Source organism: Sturnus vulgaris, chromosome 19 (genome assembly GCF_052056855.1).
Source record: "Sturnus vulgaris isolate bStuVul1 chromosome 19, bStuVul1.hap1, whole genome shotgun sequence".
Lineage (NCBI taxonomy): Eukaryota > Metazoa > Chordata > Aves > Passeriformes > Sturnidae > Sturnus > Sturnus vulgaris.
In genome coordinates, this window is record NC_142261.1 from 10,347,272 (window position 1) to 10,369,940 (window position 22,669).

Genomic DNA, 22,669 nt, shown 5'->3' on the forward strand with positions numbered 1-22,669 from the left:
TACCTTAAAGTCAGAGAGAGATGCCATCAGCTCATCCAATTCTCGTGTAGCTGAAGAAGCAGAAATTCGGGTCTGCTGCTGACTGGCGGTGACACGCTGAGGGCTGCTCACCTCACCCTGGCTCACAGTGATTGCAGGCCTGGCCAGGGGGAAAAAATAAAATACAATTTTAAAAAGAGTGTGTTTAAACCTGGGAGTTTCCTAGACTGGAAGTCCCATTGTTCCCACAAGTAAACTGGCCCAGTTCCCCCAGCATGTGCAGACCCTGCCTCACATGTGCACACACATCCCATCCGCTGAGAAACAGATGATGCCTGAACAATCATTTTGTCAGACAGGAATATTTGTGGTCAGCTGTAAATCTGAGCTTGAACAGTCCACCTCTTGTGGATGACTTATGTATGCATTTTTCCATCCAGAAGTAGATTAAAAAGCACCAGCATCTTCATGCACCCGCCTGACTTCTGACCCTTTAGACAAAGCCCATCTTCCATCCGTCACTCTCCTGCAGCAGCTGCCCCTACACTACAGTCACCATTCCCCCAGGAGCCCATCCCACCCCACCCAAGCCTGCAACCACCAAACCATTACTCACACTGGGCTTGGCACGGAGCTCTCCAGCTCATCCAGCAGGCTCTCCACACTGGGACGCACATCTTCGATCCCACGGGCACCATTTCGCTTTGGCTTTTCTTTGGTCGGGGGTGCAGCCTTCCCTCCCCCTGAGCTGCTGTTCTCTGGGACAACATAGTGAGGGCCAGCCACATTGGGCAGTGATGGGCTCCTGCCAGCCTCGTCTGAAGAAAGGGGAGCAGAAAAGAACAATTCAGAGCCCCGTTACACACACACACACACACACACACTAATTGCAGGTAAGTACAAAACATTGTCCAGACATCTTGTGGAACATCCATCTTGAGGATATGAAAAACTGAACAGTGCAAGGCCCTGAGCAACCTAAACTAACTTTGAAACTTTAGTAAGAGACAGTTTTGAAGTTGGCCTTGCTTTGAGCAGGGTGCTGCAGCTCAGGCCTCAAGAGATCCCACCTCTACTAAATGAATCTTTGATTAAGGGCTGGAGGGGTCTCCCTCACTACGGATGTTGGAAAGAAAAAGCAAGCTACTATTCTGAGAATAAAATTTTCCACTCATTCCAAATATCTTCCTATTCCTTACCTGCTGTGAAGCCACTGGCAGGAGTATGTTGGACAGCATTCAGTTCCAGAAGGAGTCTGTCCAGTTCGGAGAGGTTGCTGCCCAGAGAGGAGCTGGTCATTGTGGGAGATGGTTCTGCAGACTTCTGCTTGTTTGGGAAACTGAAGATAAAAGAGAAATGTGAAAGTTCTGCATCGAGATACAGCAGAAGAATGGAGGGAAACTCATTAGGTTCCCAAAATTTACACATGTGCTGTGGTCTTTTCAGGGTGATGCTTTTAGCTCTGGAGGTAAAGAAGACACGTGCTTTGTGACACGACTAAACACAGCCACTGCTATTCTTATAAATTACAAAAATAGCATTGATGGACAGGGCCTCTGATTTTAGGACTATGTGCTGCCCAGCCCTGTAGGAAAGAGTTAACTGTCTGTAGATCCAAAATGCACAGAACAGCAGCAAAACCATTAGCTCACATATGGGAAAATGACTTGTTTCTGCTGACACAACACCAAGCAGCACCATGCTCCTCCCTGAGCAAGGGAATGCAGGGCTAGCACAGACCGGAGAGAGAGGCAAAGCACAAACCTCGGGTTAGTAGAGAAACATGAGAAGCAGTAGGATACGTCATAACCTCTTGCAACACTCAAGGTCTCTCCAGGTCCTCACACCTTTAATTTGGGGACCTCTAATCAATTTGTAAGAAAGTAACTTGATACTATTTTCTACTGTGTTAAATACACATGCATGTATAAAGCACTGGCTGTAATTACTGTCAGTCTTATATGGGTGATATCATTCACCACACAGAATTGCAAACTGTTCCAAAGCAGAACTTCATATCAATGCAATGATTTTTATATCAGTTACACTGTAGTAACAGTCTTTCCATTGTCACTGGCAGTAACATTTTTTTCTCCTGGTTTTACAAATGAAGAAATAACTTTTAATGCTCTAGAGGTTCTTATTTTATCAAAAAGATATTTTCCAAATCCAAATTGGCAACTTCTGCCTTGTGCACAGGACCGCGTTATGTTCAAAAAGTTAGTATCTAGCAGGCTAAGGACTCTGACACCAGTAACACCAGTAACAATTATGAATTCCATAAGGGAAGTTATCTTTCTCTTCAGGTTGAAAAACAAAATCCACAATTGCAATCTGAGGAGAACAGACTCACACCGAACCAACACACCAGCCACAATTCACACCAGAACTAAGCCATGTCAGACCCTTGTTCAAGAGGACTTATGGCTCTAATTACCTTCATTTCATACTAATTGCATGCAGTCATCTGAAAAAACTGCAATTACTGTATCCACTGGGCCACCTCTGGCTAGGCTGCCCAGAGAGGAGCTGAGCTCTACCCAGAATTAGCTCTGGTTGGAAACAACTTCCTGCTCAGCAGAAAGAGCTGGCACGGTTAGATTAGGACTCCAAAGAAACACCAGTCTCTAAAGTGTAAAAAGGTGCCTAGGATGAATTTCTGACAGCCTGTGCATCACTCATCCCTATGTCAACAGAAAGGTCTGTCCTACTGTGCAGGCTACTCCTCCAACCTCTCAGAGCGAGAGCAGCTGCCTTTGCAAGTGTAAACTTGTTATCTATCAATCACCCACCAAGATGTTTTAAGAAGTCTGAATTCACATGAAAACTTAAGCCTCTGCACATCCCTCCAGGCCACAAGTACTGAGTTTCCAGGGAAAAATAACCCAAAGGCCATCCAGCTCCTGAAGAACTTTTGTACTGTTTAACAGGAGGGTGGATTTGTCACTTGTGTCTGAATCATATCCTTCACAACACAATCCAGATCCTGCTGTGTCTGATCCTTAACCTCCTGCAGCTGAGCAAGCCGAAGGGCCAGGTCAAAGTTTGAAGTGAGTATGAAAGTTACACTGGTATGTTAGAAAAGAGGCAATCAAAACTGACACAAAGCAATGTAACACACATGGGGAGCAGTGTTTGTTTCCACTTATAGAAAGCAGGCTCAAGTTGTGAGTCAGGTTTATCTCTTGAAAGGGACAGGATACCTGTAGACGTGTTCCTCTTCACTGGCACGGGGAGTAGGAGAGCTGAGCCCGTCTCTAGGAACGGAGGCACTGGAGCTTTTGGCACTAGAGCTGTATATAGGAGACTGGGACTGAGGCTGTGGAAACAAGATTTGCATTGGAAACAGAGAATACAAAATAAATAAGTACATTACCACATTGCAAACCCATGTAGTGACAGGGCAAAACAAAGCCCAGCAGTACAAAAAACCGATTTGCTCTTTAGTCAAGCCAGTCCCTATCAGGTGAGCTACACCAGGAACAACAGTTTTCCCCTTAGTTCAGGCCTGCTTGTGAGTCACAGCTTTGTGCTGGAAACCCCCAGTCTGCCTTCCACAGGCTCAAGACAGATGACTAACACTAATCTCATCAGACCACCATTTTGTCAGCACAATGACGATGGCTTTCAAATTCTTTTCTGCCATTTGTTCCAATCAGTTAGTTCTAATAAAAACTCCCGCCTCCCCCCCATTTCCCTGCTCTGTTCATAGCCAAATTCATTCTCGCTTCTTCCTATTCCCTCCTCCTTTCCTGAGAGGTCCTGCACCCACAAAACAAGCAGCCATCCACTCACCTGCTGGTGGCCGTATCTGGGTGTGCTGGGTTGCCACTGGTCAATGGGGTCGATCACGGTGCCATTCAGGGCCTCGTTGGACGGTGGCGGGGGCACCGGGGGTGGCACAGCAATCTCCTGGTACGTGTGGTTTCCAGTTGGGTAGGAGTAAGGAGTTTCCTCCGTGAGAAATACTGGTCGTTTGGAGATATGCGAGGTGGTGGATTCCAGGTCTGCCAGTAAGGCGTCTGCAGGAAAGCAGAAAAACCCCCCAAAAATGGTAAAAGTCCGGACTACAGCTTTGTCTTTTTCTTCTCATTCAATGTATCTGTATCAAAAGTTTTTTGGGAGGAATTTTCATCTAGGGTAATCTACCAAATACCCTGAAAAACATTACTGCTGCTCAGGAATGAACGAGTTAATCAACCTTCTACTACAAAGAAAACACCAAGATGTAACAAAGCAGCCAGAAAAGCTGTGTCAGTCTCAGATTTTCGCCTTAACTGGAAAAATACCCAACAGCAGGAACCCATAGTCTCACTGCACCCTGAAGAAGTGCAACCTAGGCAAGCCTGTCCAGAGATCTACTCCGACAGGATATTGACACAGACTAATTACATGCCCCACATCATCACAGAGTCATTTACTGTGGCCGCAGGCACTGCTTTCTGCAGGAAACAGGAGGTGTTTTCTCCAGAGTCCAAGGTAGTTGAAGAAGTATAAAACGTTCAGATCAGTCCATCAGTGCAGCAGGAGGATGTATTTCAGCTCTAACAAATATCCCTCTCAGTACATCATACAAACAGTTAACAAGTTTCCACCGGCTGCCAGGTAAACGCCATTTCTTCTGGAAACAATTCTTAACTAGATGGGTGGAGACTGCTCACAAATTCCTCAAGAGAAGGAAAACTTCCACCAGCTAAGAAACACTGTCACTCATGGCAGGCAGAGGACCCACATCACTCAGTTCGCACTTCTCAAAAATCTTACAGTCCCATCAGAGATTAGGCATAAAAAGGCATTCCCAGCTTTCTGGATTTCTCCCTGCAAATGTATCCTCTGGCCATTGCCAACCCTGCACTCCTCTGGGGCGACTCAAAGGCAAATCCTGACCTGCTGGACCTCCCAGCCCGTGTGCCCACCCTGCAGAGCCCACTGCAGTCGCCGCGGGGGGAACTCCAGCAAGCGCCTGCAGGTCCGTGCTGTGCCCACTTTCCAAAGAAAGCCTCCCTGGCCACGTGCCCCGCTTTCCACTGGGGCAGCAGCACCAGTGCACACCTCTGCAAGGCTGTCAGACAGGAGTCAGCTCACTGGAGACATCGGTGCTCTGCATGTAACAGTGCCAGGACCTGGTAGGTCCCTCTGGAGATGTGGAATTCAGCCAGAAAACAGAAATTCACCTTCAGCAGAATTAGGAGGGGACACTGTGAACACCCCTGGATCTCCCTTCTCCCTGCACTGTTTGAGGACAGCAGGCCCCTTCTCCCACTCACTGCAGGAACTTGACACTCAGCTTTGGGGCACAGGGGCTCAGCCTGAGCGTGGCCACCCTGCAGTGTCCCCCACCGGGTCACAAGGAGCTGGAGCTGTCTGGTGGCACCAGAATAGCAAGCGAGCAACTGCTCGCACTAATGGCTGCCCACAGCTCCCCGGCCAGCACCTGCCAACCCTAAGCCACTTCCTGAGCACAGCACTCCACATGCAATGCACACTCCAATGCACTTAGCAAGCCTTCAAGAAAATATATTAGGAGAGGACAGTATTATTGCATTACAAGATGAGGAAGGTGCCACTTTTATATTTACTCTTTTCAAACAACCAAAGCATCACAAAAGAAAAAATAAGCAGTCCTGCACTCAGAGAGCAGAATACAGCCATTACCAAATTATATAGTGTGCTTAATTATTTCTATATATCTTTCATTTAGTTAAAAAGATGCTCCAAACCATTAAAGTCACAGGATTTATCTTCCTAAAGAGAGCAAAATATCCCAGAAGCAGATTCTCTGAAGGGAAACAAGTATTCTGCAGCTGGGGAAAAATTAACTGAATCTTCTTTTCAGGCAAAAGAACAGCTGGTGGTTTTCACAGAGTGAAAGGCACATACCTCCAGGGAACTGCCGATGAAGCGCAATTCCTACAGTCAGGCAGGTCCTATGACTGGAGGTTTCACGCACACAACCTCCCAGAGAAGGGCTTGCCGAGAAGGAGTGGTTTTTGCTTATCCCCTCCAATGACAAAGGCAAATCAAACTCCACCAGGAAGTGAAAATCCCGTGAGGGTGTTGGGCTCCTACGGCCCTGCAGAGGGGATGAAAACCATTTTTCCACCCTCCACCTCCAGCCCTCAGTACAGGATCAGCAGCTGTAACCATGTCCTCACAGAAACTGCCCTGCTCGGCTCCTCTCTGTGCTGATGATCCATGGGACAGACACCCACGGCCTTTTGCCGATGACACAGACTGAGCTCGGCTACACGCTCCGCTTTACTTTTACAGACCTGCGGAAGAAGGGACGTCTGGAAATACCAGGAGCACTGAGCCTCACGGCTGTGAAGGAGTTAAGATTAATGATTAACCTCTCCCATACCCTCCCCCTTCCTGACTTGAGCAAACAAGGCAGAGCCGAGGAACGGAAAGCTGAGGGAGGAGAAAAGGAGGAGAGGAGTCACTCGGTTACTCAAACTAAACTCCAACTTTACAGCTGATATCGAAGCAGCTGCACGAAGGCACCACCCCGAGCCGGCGGGACAGGAAAGGTGCTCGCACCCCGGTTTCCCGGTGCGAAAGGACTTCTTGTGCTTGCTCGCCCCCAAGTCCTGCAATCCCCTGTCCTCCCTTCCCTGCGCCCCCGCCGCTCCAAGCTCACAGCCACCGCAGAGGGAAGGTTTCCCCATTCGCGTCCCTCCCCGTGGCTGTTCCCGGATCCACCCATCAGCAACCACAGCTCCCTGAAACTCTGCTGAAATGGGAAATTGCGCCCGTTTAAAGGGCCCAGCAGCAGCAGGTCCCCGGCGAGGGCAGGGTGAGAGCGGCACTGGCACCGTCCCACCTCACGGACATCACCCTGCCAGAGGGAAGCGACTCCCCAGTCCACAGGCACGGGCTGCAGGTTCCTCCCTTGGAGGTCAGCCCAAGGAGTTCTACAGTCCAGAGCGTGACTTGAGGTTATTATTCAAAACTCAACCAAAAATTAACCAAAAGGATTAACATTCTGTTTTCCATGAAGCACTTCATCCCACGAGATCCCAATGAACCCTGCATTCATTTAGGATTTGTGCAACTACCAGAAGACAATGTGAGATAAGAGATGAAGGGAAAGAAGGCAGATTTTTAAAGGGAAAAAGATGCATCGCTCTCTCTTTTGCAAAAGAGACCAGCATCTGTAACCTGATGCACTGTGACAGGGATGCTGTGCCTTCTGCAGTGCTGCACCTCTCGTCACAGCACTGAGTTCACTACAGTGGCCACTCCTTAAATGGAATATTAAATGCTTAAATAGAAATATTAAAGTCTCTATCAATTTACTGGGTAATGAAGTGTTCCTGCCCAAGGTGACTCCTGAGGGACAGTGCTGCAGGACGTGTGCATCAGCCGGTTATTCCCCACAAGCCGTAGGAATCAGCTGGAGTGGGTCACTGGCAGTGACTCGGGCCGGTGCCCACGGCACCATCCATCAGAGGGCACCACCAACACCCTCACAGGGACAGAGCGACGAAACCCACGGCAGTGCCCAGCCTGGCAGTGCCTTCACAGAGCCGGGAACCTGTCCCTGTTCCAGGCACACAGAAACCCTCGGCGGTGCCACGTGTGCTGCCCCTCCCCACGGAGCCGCGCATCTTCACAGCAGCTACCGCCCAGTGCTCCGGAAACAACCACACACACTGACCTCACCACAGCCTCACCGCTGCCCCAAATACTCTCTGGAACGCCACAGACACAGCTCCGGGAGGCACAACCTCCCAAGGATGAGGATCGTAGATTTAGTTATCCCTAGAGAATAGATTTAACCATTTTGTAGCAGTAAAGTAAACCAGACAAAGTTACAATGGACCTTCAAACTATTCTCCTCCCCAGGATCACCCCTTTCTCCACTCTCAGCACTACAACAAGCAACTAACACAACCCATAGACACAATGTCAACTCACAGACATGTGCATGGCACAGAATCACTCCAGTTTCCAAAGACTCGATAGGGCTCAGCTATGCATGGGCTGTCCATGTAGAAATCTGTATCTTCCACTCTTTTAGCAGGGTGCTGCTCAGGAGGGTGCAAAAGGGATAGCTGCTAAAACATCACCGACCTAGACACTCCTGCTTATCATGGCTACTCTGGAGCAGTTACACAGCCAGTAAAACCCTACCTCACTGAGCACCTCAGCTTGTGCTGGTCCTGCACAGGCTCAGGAAACCTGGCCAACCACCTGGTAAAGCTGTGTGAAAACGTGAAACAGAAGGACAGAGTCTTCCTCCCCTCCACTGGGCAACCCAAAAATTACACACTCGATTGAAATCACATTTAGGCCTGAGGGCTACTCAAACCACATCCTCCCCAGTATGGGAGGACATTGCTGTTTGCATTCAAATGGGTTTTCTACACGGATTTTCCTGTGGAGGAGGGAGGGACAGGTTGATAGCACATTTGACACCTTTACCACTATAAAGCATTCCAAAACACCTGGAGGTCCAGGGACATTAGTTTGCTCCTCTCTCTCTCTTTCTTCCATTTTGCCAAAGATCATTAACTAAGAAGTCCTTGGGATTCTGGTCTACAGATCCTCCACACCACTCTGCACATTAGTTAGACATGTAAAAGCGGCCCTTTAATACCAACTGCATTGCTTCAAGGTAATTCCCAGCAAAAGCCAAAGCTCTGCTGGTCATTTCAACAGCTCAGGCCAAGAACTCTCACAGTGACATCCAATGCATCAAACCACTCAAAAATTTCCCTTCTACCACCAAAGTAGCAAGATGGAAGAGCAGGACAAATTCTTAGGCTAAGCCCCATTTACCAGTTCAAGCTGCACTGAAAAGAGCAAGTTCTATGGTGCACATTCCTGTGCTATCTCCCCAGCCCACAGCTCCAGCATTCCAGGGGCTCCAAGGCAGCTCCTCCGGCATCGCTGCGTGTCAGCACTCGCTGGCTGCAGAGCAGCATCCTGCAGCACCATCGGCCTCTGTGCAGCCAGGGGCACATTCTTCAGCTTCCCACAGCCCGGGTCTGCCTGACAGAGCAGTAACACCAGCCTAAGGATCACAGCACTGCTCTACAGTCTGCACCAGCAACGGGTAACACCGGGGCCCCTTTGTACCGGTGCATACATCAACACTCCTTTCTAGGAATTTGAGCTGCACTCAAACCCCTTAAATAGGCAGAGTAAAGTCACTAAAAACAAAAGTATATATTTATATATATACTTCCCATGCATATCAAAGCATATTCTGTTCACTTCTCTTTCCTGTGCATCTCAAAAATGCTCTTGGATTAAGGTGACACAGTGAAGCAGAACACATCATGGACTAGTTCTGAAAAAACCTACATGACAAGGCATAGACAAATTCACATTTGCCAACTGACATCAAGCAGCTATTCAATGTTAATTTTTCCTCTAGCAGCAAATAATTTTCCACAATTCATAAGCAGTTTAGAATTTATCTTTCTTTAAATGAGGCGATTTAGAGAAATCTAAATTTGCTTTCCTCTGGAGAAAGGATTTCCATATGCAGTTCATCTCTCTCAGCAACTGAGGATTATTAAGCCATGCTGACACAGCAAATCACAGCATTATCAGTATAGTGAGTAGATCAAAAGGATGGTGGTCAATTTTCTTCCACATCTCATCTACTGCTGGGGAGGAAATGGAAGCATAACTAAAGCAATGCCTCAGATATCAGCCTTTCATTTTCAACAGCTGAAAGCCACATCTGCACATGTATCAAACCACAAGCTGCCTGTAGCTCTGCTTCTCGTATGGGACATCTGGAAAGTGAGTAGCACTGGGGACAGGAATCCTCTTCCAGCCAGCACACAGAAGAAATGCATTCAGCCACAGAATCAGTCCCATCTCCCCCAGCATCTCCGGTGCCACATGTCCCTGACAGCCCAGACAGCACACAGGGGAATCAGGATGAGATGTCTGAGCACAAACTACAGAATTTCCTCTGCTGCAGCTGCACAGAACAGGTATCTCCACCATCTCTATTCTCCCCTCTGCCTCTATATACCCAAATAAATAGAACAGTTGCAAGTTTTCCTGGTTTAGGCAGCAGAGGATTCCTAGAGGACTGGCAAATAGAATAAAAATCAAGATACCCCTAAGGGCAGCTCTCAGTGAGGACATGGACTTTACATGCTAATCATGTCTCACTCAGCATCAGATGAATTGCAGACCTCTCCTTGGCAGAATCACACATCATTCTCCAGCTCTTCTTTCTTAATACCTGCAAGATGCTGAAATCAAATCCTTGATTTTTGCTGTCCCTAAGAGAATGAGGGGAAGTGAATTGCATCTCCAGAACTGAAGCCTCATCTGAGCCACCTCTTTGCAAAATCCCTGAATGCAAACCTTAAAAATCTCATTAGGTTCAAATAAGTCTTCTCCCCCCTCCACCTCCAGGAGTAAATGCAGCTCCAGCTCACATACAGGGAGACAGCTCAAGGCAGTAACCCAATCCCTGGCACGACAGTTTTACGTTGTGAGTAACTGCAGAGGAATGGGGAGCCTGGGTATATTTATCCTATTAAAGAGCCTTTCAAAAGAAATATTTGCAGTGCTCTACAAGATCTGCATGAAGAAGACTTGCTGGAGCCTTGCTAAGACTTCCCACTGCCCTGGAGTTTGACTGCAGAAGGTGTGGGGAGCCCCAGACTGATGGCAGGAATTTCCATATTGATTTTTCTCAGCAAAATGGAAGAGCCTTATCAGAAATAGGAAAATCATGAACAGGTAAAGGTAGGCATTGACTTCCAGGTAAAAGACATTTATTAACAGGTTCTTAAGGCATTATATTCTAATAAATGCTTTTAAACTCAAAAAGATAAGAGACTACAAAAGCAATAAAATACAAAGACTACATTCAAAATGACACCTTAAAAATTCAAAGTGCAATTAGATTCTCTTAAAATCCTCAAGTTCTCCAGTTCACATATATAGAAAGCATGTAAAATAGCTTGGCTTACTGTGTAAAGCATTTTGAGGAGATGACATTTAAAAGTTTTCCAAAATTTAACCAATATGTCAAGAAAATGGTTAGAACACAGGACACATAAAAACTCTCAGCTTTCTCATGAAGCAGGGGCAGACTGTTATTTAAGATACAAAAAATTCAGGGCACAAAAGATAAGTCATTTTCCAGACCCAACAATTGCTGAAGTATCAGTATAGAGCAGCCACTGGGATTTTTACTTCACATTGCCCAGACCTGCCTAGATAAAGTTCAGATTGCATGGTCAGCAAAATCATTCAGCTCTTTCTTTAGTGTACTAATGTTCAAAGCCTTGTGCTTCCTCACAATCAAGGTATTGGTGCAAGTTTTGCCTTGTGTCACTACTTAACAAAAAGAATGTCCAAACTAATATCAATATGTGAGATGGTAAATTACAGTAAAGACAACAGCCATTACAATTTTGAAGCTTCTCCCTCCTTTCAGACCAAAATTGCCCCTTAAAATTAGCTAAACTTTGCATTTGTAGCACCAATTTACAAACTTGAGTGGGTGCTCCTGAAAAGCTTAACAACAAGGGCAGCCTCCCAGCAGCAGTTATTGCCTGGCTACCCCAGGCTGCAGAGACAAGCTGAGCAAGGATTCATCCCGTGGCAGCCAGAACTGCTGTCAGAACCAGGTGGTGGTGGCAGCCACCGTGAATCCTTTCTGTGCCATAACTGGAGTACTGACAGCCAAACCAGTGAGCCCGGCCCAGTACAGCAGCCCATGCACCCAGCTCTGACCACTATCAGCAAATGTCTAAACAAAGACAAGACACTGCAGTGTGAGATGTGGTCTGCATGAGCAGCTGCAGCAATGACTGTGGCTTCCTTTCCCAACCACTGAGAGCCAAGCTGCAGAGTTTATTCCAGAGCTTGTGGCCAACTAACTGGTCACAACTAACAGACACTACTACCACCCCAAGCCTGGGGTTGTAAAAGTGTGCAAATACAGCCTGTGTGAAGGAATTGCAGGAACTGTTTATCAGTAACTACTCACTGCACATTTGGGGATGAATTCCAAACCCCTGGAGTGCTCTGGCTGTAGTTCCAGCAGAGCTGACACCATCACACACTGCCAGTGTAAGGGAAAGGCCCAGGGAACCTCCCTTCCCCAGCATGCAAACCCAGGCTGTTCCTGGAACTTGCCCTGCTGATCACCAGACACTTTCTAAACTAATCCAATAAAAGTTCGCTGAGGTGTTGGTTTTGTTTTTTAAGATAAACTCGTTAGGTTTCTTGAAAATACAGATTCAGCCACTCTATGACTTAAGCAGCTTTTAGAAAATGTATTAAAAAAACCAATGACAGAATTGAGCTCTTGGTCAAGTAAGTGAATAAAATTTCTGCTTTAAATGGAAATAGAACATTTCCACCTTCAAAACTCAGGCCAGAACACAAATTGTAAATCCAGCCCATCCTGCCATTAGTTGAAAGAAATCACCTACCCTCCTTTCAGATTCCCATCATTCATGTGCAGCTCAGATGCAGACCAGATAAAAGGGCAGCCTGAAAAGATGCAATCAGCAGACAGCTCAAACTGAAATGCTCCTTATTCTGGAGACATCCCTCACCATTACCTGCCTCTTTCACCTGAGCCTATGCTGATATTTTATCTTGGCTATTCAGCCCCAGAATTGTGACACGGCTCAGTCCCCAGGGCTGCACACACTCATGCTCTCATTTGTGCTGCTGAGCTGAAGAGTGAGCTTTTGACAGAGACTTCTGACCATAAAACTGAAGATAAGCCAACTCTGTATGCTACAAAAATCTAACAGAAGCCATCATGTGAGCTCAGACCTTCCACCAGAACCCTCTGATGGGCAGGAGGGCTCTTTGTGTGTGCGTGTGCTGAAAAAACATGAATGCCACCACTCTGGACCTGCCCAAACCATTTCCTTGCAAGTGACCACAGTTCTGTGACACCCAGACCTGCAGTGGTGTACCTGCCTGCAGGCTGAGGGTGCTGGAGCACTGGGCAGCATCACGAGGAGTCAGCAGGCTCCTGTGCAGCCCAGCAGCTGCAAGGCTCTCAAGGGCACAATGACACCGTAGCAAAACCAGCTGACCAGTTTGCAGCTTGACACCAGCAATCCCTGGGAGTCACAGCCCCATTCCTGGAGGGAGCACCTCAGATCCACCTCTTGTCATCTTGGATGCAACAGGCTGGGAAATCCTTTGGCTGCTGGCTCCATTCACATCACCAAGCTGGCAGGGAGGTAACCTAATCTTAACTAGTTCCACAGGGCATGGGATCACCAACTCAGCATGCTGGCTGACAGACACCACAAGTGCTTTAAAGATTGAGTCAGCACAGTTTCCTGGATGAAACAATACAAATCCACAGCACTCCCTGGCCTACAGTCCAAGTTGTGTGAAGGAACCACAAATGATTTTCCCGTAGGACCAGAATTTTTCCGCTTAGCTCTCTGAACACTAAACCAGACTCCAGCTCAATCTAGGTAAGAGAAACGAACCACTACCTACAAAAGAGAAATATGTAGTTATTCTGCTTTCTCCAACTTCCTGATCAAAACTTTGATCCCATTTCCACTGTCTCAGAACAGTTCATTAGATGGCTGAGATAATGGAAGTACCACAAGGTACATAACTGCTTTTGTGGTCAGAGATAAATATTCCTCAATATGTCACAAGTGTGTACTGAGTATCCTCACACTGAAAGTGATTTGTACTGTAAGCCCCTTCTCCATCAGAAGGGAAAATGCTCCAGAGAAAGAAAATATGGTTTGAATACTTTGTTTTGTTTTCAGGCAAAAAGCTGCTAAAACCAAGCGTAGCCTTTTGAAGTTCTTCAAATTCACCTCAGCTCTCTACTCCACTGCCTTGCCTACCACATTCAAAAGCTGGCAACAGAAACACCAGGAAGAACAAACTCTTACTGGCACTGAAGATTTCAGGACAGCATAGAGGAAAGCAAGGCCATACAAACCCAGCAAGGCTGGCTGTTGTATTCTGCACCTATTGCCTCCAAGAGGAGCACTCGAACTAAGGAGTGACGCTGTGACAGCTACTTTCAGAGGCTGCTCCCTCCCAAAGGTGTGTCCTCCAATTTATTTCTCGTTTCCAGAAGTGCTAGATCAGGGGGTGGGAGGGGAGGGAAAGGTTATTTCCTGCCACATACAGCATCTCCTTTTTTTATGGCATGGTTTTCTCCACACCTGAAGTGAAAAGAGACATCTCATATTTACTTCCTTCTGTTTATAGTGCAGAGCAGCAAACAGCTCACGTCAAGAAAAAAAAAATCCTAATGCTAAGACTGGCTGCCTAAAAACTGAATCTATGTTCTATGTTCCTTACGAAACAAACATTTTCAGTTTCACAGCTACCAAAGGCTCCTGAGAACGCCCGACCCAGCTACACAAGCCTTCAATACCTCCAGAGATTCATGGCTGTGTGAAGCTAAAACAGAAAATAATCCTTTGTGTGATTCCTTTCTACCTAGATTCACTGGGCTGTCTGAGTCCTGAATAACAGAAAATAATTTCCAAAGCTGGATAAGCACAAAAACTTCTTCCACTGCTCCATGAACGTCTTCAGGAGAATGAGGAAAAGTTTGTCAAGAGTTTGTACATCACAGCTGCAGCACATCCTATGACACAGCTCGTGCAAAAGCTGAACTGACCTCAACGTTTGCACAATGCTGAAGAGCACAAAGCTGGGCTGTGCTTCCCTGGACAGAGAAGTTGGAAATTGCACAAGAGAAGGATCACAAGGTGACACCTAAAACATACTCAGCCTTACCCAGTACTCCAGTTCCTGACCTCCATTACTAAAGTACCACTCTCCTCAGATGATGTTCCCACCCACAAGTTACTGATCACATGGAAGCCTTTTTCAGCCACATTTTTCAGTCATAGCTGTCACAGCTCCACACCCTATATCTAAATCTCCACGTATTCCATTTTCTATTGATAGAACTGGCTGTGGCCTGCAGCAACTGCAGGCAGTAAAGTCTGCAGCCACTGCATCTCAATCCCAATGAGGCCCACAAATCAGAATCCTCAGCCTAACATTCATACTTTCCTTGACAGCACAGAAGAAATGTACCTTTCAGAAATGGAGAACTGAGATGCAGCCCTGAACAGCCCAACATAACATGGCAAGTCCATATTACATCAGAATAGAAAGCAAATCTGACTCTCAGGCCTTTACTAAACATATTTAAGTCGGAATTTCTCAGCCTGAATCCGCAGTCTGCTCTGAGCTTCACCTGCCACCAAGTCTTTTGTCAGAATCCTCTCCTTTTGGGAGCAAATTGACTGGTGTTCAACAGGCAATTATAGCTAGCCCTGTAAAAGATCACAACAACTATCTGCACAAGTAAGAGAGTTTCCATTTCTCTCCCTGTGTGTCAGCTGTGAAATTGGAAACAGCTTTGGGCTCCAAGGAGGGTAAGAAAAGCCTCTGAGTCTTCTCCTGGAGTGGCTCTTCTTATGCAAGATCTATTTCTGATCTCTGCCTGACAGCAAACACATCCTCAGGCATTTCCAGGAAGTCCCAGACAAAGGCAGTAGCAAATGGCCAATCCTGCCCCAACTGTCTCTGGGAGGGAGGAGAGCTGGCTCAGACTAAAGTGAGGACATTGCTCTGTACAAACAGGAATGAAATGGCATCCTAGCCAATTTAGTGGAAGGAACAGACTGGAGTGAGTGTAAACATTTTACACAAATAACTAAACAGTTAACACCTCACTATTGACCTGGGCTGGATTTTAACCAACATTCTAGATGGAGAAAAGAAAATTAATAAACCCAAAAACACTAGTAACCAATACATTGTCTTTTTTAGTCTTTTATTTATCCTTATGCATGCAAAATATTAAGTTAACCCTTCTCATGCATGTAATAAGAATTTTCATTTGCTGCTAGCTTCCCTCTGAAAGTTTCTAGAAGTCCAGCAGAATCTGCTCTCCTCTGCCAAAAAAAAAAAAAAAAAAAAAAAAAAAAAAAAAAAAAAAAAAAAGGAAAAAAATTCATGAACACCAAACAAGTCACCACTGAACTGACCCCTCAGGGAAAATTTCCAGAGCCAAGGCCTCTGGACAAAATACCAACTCCCTTGTAGTCCTACAGGAAGAGGGGCTCAGCCAAGCCAGCTATCTGAGGAACCAGACCCTTCCTGCTACACCAGTGTTCAGCCACTCCACAAGCACTAGGTCAAAACACAGCGCTGCCATTCTACAAACATCTGACAAATCTGGTACAAAGGAGATCTCCACTAGACAAAAGAGTCCAAGGATGGGAACAGAACCAGCAGGAAACGAGATACTGTGGATTTTAAACCACAGCTCTGATAACAGAAGCTCAAGGCTTGAGTGCAGAGGTGTGCAGCACCCAACTACAACAAGCAACCCTCTACGTGCCCACTGAAGAGGGTAGACAAGGACATTTTTAAGCTCTGCAATGGTATTTGGTTGAGATTTGTACAACTGAAAGTTGTTATAAACAGCACTGAGGTTACAATACATGCTGATCCAAGACTGGATCACTCTTCCAAGCAGCTTCTAAGCAGCAGCTTAGTGTGAAATCAACAGTGGCAAATCACAATACTGTGAACACACAGCAGTGATCTCCAAATCTCTGGGCAGCAGCAATCCTGGTGTGCTTGTGCTCCAGAGCCCTCAGGTGGAAATGAGGAGGGTGTGGGTTTGATCTCTCAAGGGGACACAACACTTGTAGAGCACTTGTCAGCTTGGAGATCATAATTTGGTAAGTGCTGATTCTAACTCACGTAGGGAAGGAAAACATGTTACATCAGGGTTTACAGTGCATCAGAACACAGGAGTTCCACTGGACACTGAGCACCCTGGAGTGCAGGATAGAGTTTCGTAAGATGCAGAAAGGCGAATTAACAGCTCACCACTGCCAAAAATGGAGAGGTTTTACTCCCTCTTCCAGACATGTGCTGCTGCCACTTACTTGTGCAGGCTCTGGCTCTCACAAGACCCCTCTGTGAACCAGTCCAACAGAATACACACCCAGTAGAAAAAAGCTGACTGTCTTCTTTTGGGTCAGGGAAGAGATGAGCAGTCAGCAGGAAGGGCTATGTCCAAACAGCCAGACAGCACAGAAGGAGAAAGGACAAGTAAAAGTTAAGCCATCTCCCTGTTCAGCAGCAGCAAGCCCCTGTATTGACTCAACCAGCAGCAGGACCACCACCTCAGACCCCCCAGCAGCACACAGGTAACCAGAGTCAGTAACAACATTGCTAAAGATCCCTGTGATCCTCTCCATCTGCTTATGTAAAAATGGGTTTGGACACAGTCGCAGACAAAATACTCTCAGAGCTTGCACATTCCAACTTAATTATCTGCCTTTTTAAAAGTAGCAGAAACAGGAAAGCATGTGGACCCTATTACCAATAAAGGGAAGAACAGGATTTGCATGGTTATGCAATAATAGACATGGAACTTGAGGGGAAAAAATAGTGTCTTTTAAGCTGTGGAAATCCTATCCAAGCAGCATAAACAGATCTGAATATAGACCCATCTAGGCAAAGTGCCAGTTACAAAATTTGAGACACACATAAAGATGATGAAATAAAGGACTGAAATACTAGTGTAAATTCTGAATTCATTAAAAGAATTCTCAATTCATTAAAAGCATTAGAAGCACAAATTCTGCCAATGAGATGTAGAGTGCCCTGGCTACCAGCAAAAAGAGGATTCTAGTAATAAAGAATGGGGACACTAAAGAGATCCTGTAATCATACCCATATTTAGTACAGTCTTATTGAGGCATTCCTGTCCTGAAGGCTCTTAAATGGGATATCAGAATGCAGACTGGACAAATTTTAGTCCTTGAAATGTATACTTTTCATTAGCTTCAGCAACTTCCCATTCAGTAAGTAACAAGCATAGCTCCCAAAAGCATAAATGCAAAGAACATTCAACAAATGCAAATCTACCCTGAAAAAGTTTTATCTCAAGTTTTAAAAGCCTGTGTCAATAAGGAGATACAGTCCCATAAAATCTCACCCAGATAAAAAGTTCGTATATTGAGATATAAATAAAGACTTGCCGGCTTGACCTGCCAGCCACTCTGAAGTGGGTTGTTTCCCTTTTTTTTAATGGGAACTTGTGTCAAATATCATATGTGGTTTAACTGGCTTGTTACAAATCCAATTACTAAGGCAGTACTCTCAAAATGGTGGATGTTTCTTTTAAGAAGTTCTCATTTCTGCAAGGGTTCTCTGCAACAGGGTGGGAGCAGACTTGGAAACACCACCAAACTCTTTGTAAGCCAAAAAGTGTAAGCCATCATCAACAACTGACTTTACACAAAGCACTGCCAAAAGCACAATGTAAACTCACAGAACAGGGCAGGGGGAAATGACAACAAAATATTTCACATTTTTCAGTCATGTGGATCTTGGTACTACTTATAACTATAATAGGTAGAAAGTTTTAAAATGAAGCTTTCAGTCTGATGAGCACTACACTGTAACTTAAAAATAACCCAAGTTATTGCAGATAGCAGGCAAGCAACAGCTTTGAAAGACAACAGAGTACAAGGGGCCAAGAAGCACACGGTTAAAAATCCAGTTAAAGCAGCTGTCACTTTAAAAGCAGCTTCTGGGAACGAAAGGACGACAATGTCTCAGAAATGAATGTGGGAACTGGTCCCCTGGTCCACTTTGGGAGATGTGGGTGGCAATTCGGTGGAGACTGCTGATGACTCTACAGCTGCAGAGCTCTGACTTAGTTTTGGCTTTTTTTAGTATTGCCAGAAGAATGTGGCTCAAGAGTTTCACAATGTCATGACATTGGCCCATTACAAGAACGGAAATCGTTAAATCTAGACTATCTACATTTTTAGAACTGGAGTACATTGGAGCCAGTGGATAGAGAAGAGCTGGAGAAAGTTTAAGGCTTTCTTATCTCTTCCTACGTGAGAAGGTAGATGACCCATCATTGTACCTATCATCTGGCATCAAGACACAAGTACCACTCACAAGTCTCTTGCTTGTTTCAGCAGCAGCAAGAGAAATAGTGAAGATATTTTACTAAGAGCAGTATTAATAAAGCAATTAAACACGACAGCTTCTTCATCTCAGTGCCCTGAACGCAAGTTGTTGTTGTTATTTGATAAAGAAAAATTTTATTCTATCAACCAAAGGCTGTTACTCACAAGAGAACTCCTGACTGCAGAAAAGAACAAGTAAGAAAAAAAATTACAAAGACCAAAAAGAAAGTAGATTTTTGAGAGGTGGAGATGAGTAAGAGGGACCGATCTCCAGCACTGACCAAAAATGGAAATGGCAGCAATACTGAAATAGAAGCAGCATGAGAATAAACTTCCCTTCCAGAGGTACATGAAATAAATCCTTCTTCAAATTACTTTCTAAAAAAGGGTTTTCAGCATGATCTCTGATTGCCCCTCCACAGTCCTATGATAAAAGTCACCAATCCTCTGAGATAACTGGAGACTGTTTTGCACTAGTCTAGAGAAGTCAAGATTCCCAGTGCCCACATTTCTGCTTTGCTGAAAATTAAGTTGACTTCTTTGTCTCAGCTCATCATATTCTTCCTTGCTATGCTCTGAACTAGGGCACAGAAGAAGAGATTAATTTTCCTATCAAGTACCTGGATGCACACACATTTTATATGGACATGTACTTCCTCACATCACTTTCATCCCGTTACTGTTGGGTACTTTAAAATTAACCTGCTTCACCTCAAACCACACTGGCATCCACAGCCCTCAGAGAAACCCAGGGACCAGGCTCTGCCATTTACACATCCAGTGTACAAAGACAACATCCCACACGTGCACAGCAGTGTAACTGCCCCCTCACCAAGAACAATACTCCACTTCTATCTTCATGACAAATCCAAGGCTAGAGTGTATAAAGAGCTGGAAAATAGAGCAACTCCAACTCCTTCCCCCCCACCCAAAGACAGAAAAAAAAAAAAAAAAAAAAAAAGATGTTTCTGCCAAGCAAGTACTGAATACACTGCATTCCATTTCATTAAAACAATTATTCAAAAGCCAGCCAAGAATTACATAAAGCTTCCTCCCTGCACCACCCCCAACCCCTTTCTTCAACCCCTCCTCCCCAGCAGCCTCCTAACCCTGCAAGGACAGGACCACACCACAGACTGCTCCAAACTCCTTGCATCCCCCTGGCTCTCCCATCTCACATGCAGCATTTTCCAGACCCAAGCACTACAATCAGGGGGCTCCAGCAGATCCAGACAACCCAGAAGGTCCCAGTTTCACATCACCACAACCATACCATGGTGATCTATTTCACCCCAGCATCTGACGGGAAAATAGCATCCTGCAAATGAAGCCCTTAACCAATCCTTGCAGAAAAATTAATGATAACCTAACAGATTTTCTCTCTTACTCACAGCAAGCCTTTTAAGCATGACCCCAAAACAGAAGGTGTTGGAGGCACTGGATTTGAGCAGTTAAGAAGTACCAGGAGCAGCACGCCAGAGCAGCTGGGAGGCACTGCCCAAGCAAACTGCTCAGGACAGCCAAGCAGCAAATCTCAGATTAAACACAAACAGGACAGATTGAAAACTACAAGCTTAAAGTTATTAGAACCTGACTGAAAAATTCATCTCAAACTCCACACAGCCACTCCACAGCTCTGAGCCTGACTGACGGTGCTGAGCTCCTCATCTTTCACAGGAGAAATAAAAGGCAGCTTCTTCAGGCCAATGCAGCTCACCCACTCACAACACTGAGTTGGCCACTGATAAGAGACTTCATGACGTGGATGAAATGGCATTTCTTTCCCTCCCCCAGAGCTCCAGCTCTCTGCAGGGATCCTGTCTGACTGCTGGAGCTGCTCACAGCCAGGCAGAATAGTTCCAGCTGTGTGTCACACTGCCTGACCAGGCCTACACAGCCCAAAAAAAGTCTCCCATATAAAACCACAATGAACAGGAGCTTCAAACCAAAAGTACTACTCTAGGCACCCTACTCTTGGAGACCACCTTTGCCCAAAAGGGGTCATTTGCTAGCAGAAAAAAACAAAAAACAGTCCAAATCTAGTCCCAAGGCAGCTGCTGGTGCTGAGGAACAGGGCGCAATGGATGTAACTAATGGTAAAACAAGATGAGCAGCAGAGACCAGTCAAGCCATCATCTTATTCCAGCTCATGGGGCACCAGTAACCTCAAGTGAGATGCAGTTAGCCTTGGGCTTTTTTGCCTGACCCAGCTGAAATTAGTGCCTTCAACCCTAAAGAAACCTTTTCAAAGAGAAGCTCTGAACTGGTTTAGAACCACGAAAGAGGATAAAACAAGGGAATACTAAATCCCTAATCCACGGCAAATTATTTACAGCCCTCTTGCCCATGACCTTTTCTACCTCTAGCTTCTTTTACCACCTCCTGCTCTTAATAAAACTCGGCTTAACCACAGTCCCTGAACCACTACAAACTTCCCCATAGCACAAAGTGAAATTCTCTGTTCACCTTCCTCTTCAGCAATGGAAATAAAGCAAGATCCTGTGAGGCATCTAGGCACACACAGGATTAATTCTGTCTGCCAGCTCAGTTCTGCGACAAAAACATGGGACTGGTTTATTCCTGGAGCCCCCATACAGGCTGATTTACAGCTGAGCCATTTAAGCACAATTCCCCATGCAGAGTAGCATTCAGAAGGTTTATTCCCTGGAGCGCCATTTACTTTTTTTGATGTTCTTCAAATGATTTGCAAAATGTTAGAGGTTTAAACACATGCAATAAACAGTAAAAAACCACAAGAAATCAAGCTACACTCCTCTGCATGCTGCCAGCCAGCCACTCAGTACCTCATCCAGCAGAGCCATCTACACAGATGTGAACATGATAGTAAGAGCACGGTGAGAAGTAGCACGACAAGCTGCACTGGACAACTTCAGACTATCTCATCATCATTTAAATAGCTTGAACTGAACTTGTTCACAGTGTAGAGACAGTCCAGCTCACAGAAGAAGGAGCCAAGCACTAACAATGCAGGCTGCCTCCCCCTGTGGCCTGCCCTAAGTTCTCTTGGCTCCTCAGTTTACAGTTGTCTCAAACTGCTTAGATAAATTTCCCATGTAAATTCCAAATAGTTACTGTCTGCTAAAAGAAAAAGCTGCATTTGTGTGAGCAGAAAAAGAGTTTACCAGACTCCTACACAGCACAAACACATAACCTCAGGGAGCCAGTTCCTGTAACCGGAACACCAACACCAAGCTTGTCCCACAGCACTCCAGTTGCCATTTCAGCTTGTTTGCTTCATCGGGATTTAAAAACACACATGCACAGGAAAGAAAGTGTGGATTTTAACACCCATCAGCCAAGGGAGACTGTCCCCAGCTAGCTGGTTGCTGCTGCTCTGGAACCATTTGCAAAGAGAATGAGCATGAATGCAAAAAATAGCTAAGATTGATATGAGAAAGTCATCACCCATCCCCTTTTTTTATGGTATATCTTTAGCACACAACATTCTTTGAATGACTTCACGACATTCTGTGGTAAAGGGAAAGACCAGGGTAGAACTACTGCGGGGAACTTGGAAGGGAAAGGAAATCTTTTCTCCCTACTCACAGCCTGTCATAATGGGGGTGAAGAAAGGATGAGCAATCAGAAAGGCAGAGAGGGAACATTCAACAGGGCTGAGAAAGGAATAAAAACTTGTAAATCTAATTCAAACTTGCAACTGTAAACTTTTCAGGCAATGGTGACCAAAAACGCTTGAAAGAAACTTT

General features: G+C 45.6%; 1 protein-coding gene across 3 annotated transcripts in view; it reads right to left on the bottom strand.

Moving 5' to 3' along the window:
• Positions 1-22,669, bottom strand: part of LOC106864898 (paxillin) — a 46,553-nt gene that overhangs the window by 14,101 nt on the left and 9,783 nt on the right. For all 3 annotated transcript variants that reach the window (XM_088175918.1, XM_088175920.1, XM_088175919.1), the window contains exons 2-6: positions 3,775-4,001; positions 3,183-3,298; positions 1,179-1,318; positions 596-797; positions 4-139 (exon numbers count right to left, since the gene is read on the bottom strand). In XM_088175918.1, the coding sequence (XP_088032044.1) occupies positions 4-139; positions 596-797; positions 1,179-1,318; positions 3,183-3,298; positions 3,775-4,001 (821 nt within the window). The remainder of the gene's footprint in view (positions 1-3; positions 140-595; positions 798-1,178; positions 1,319-3,182; positions 3,299-3,774; positions 4,002-22,669) is intronic.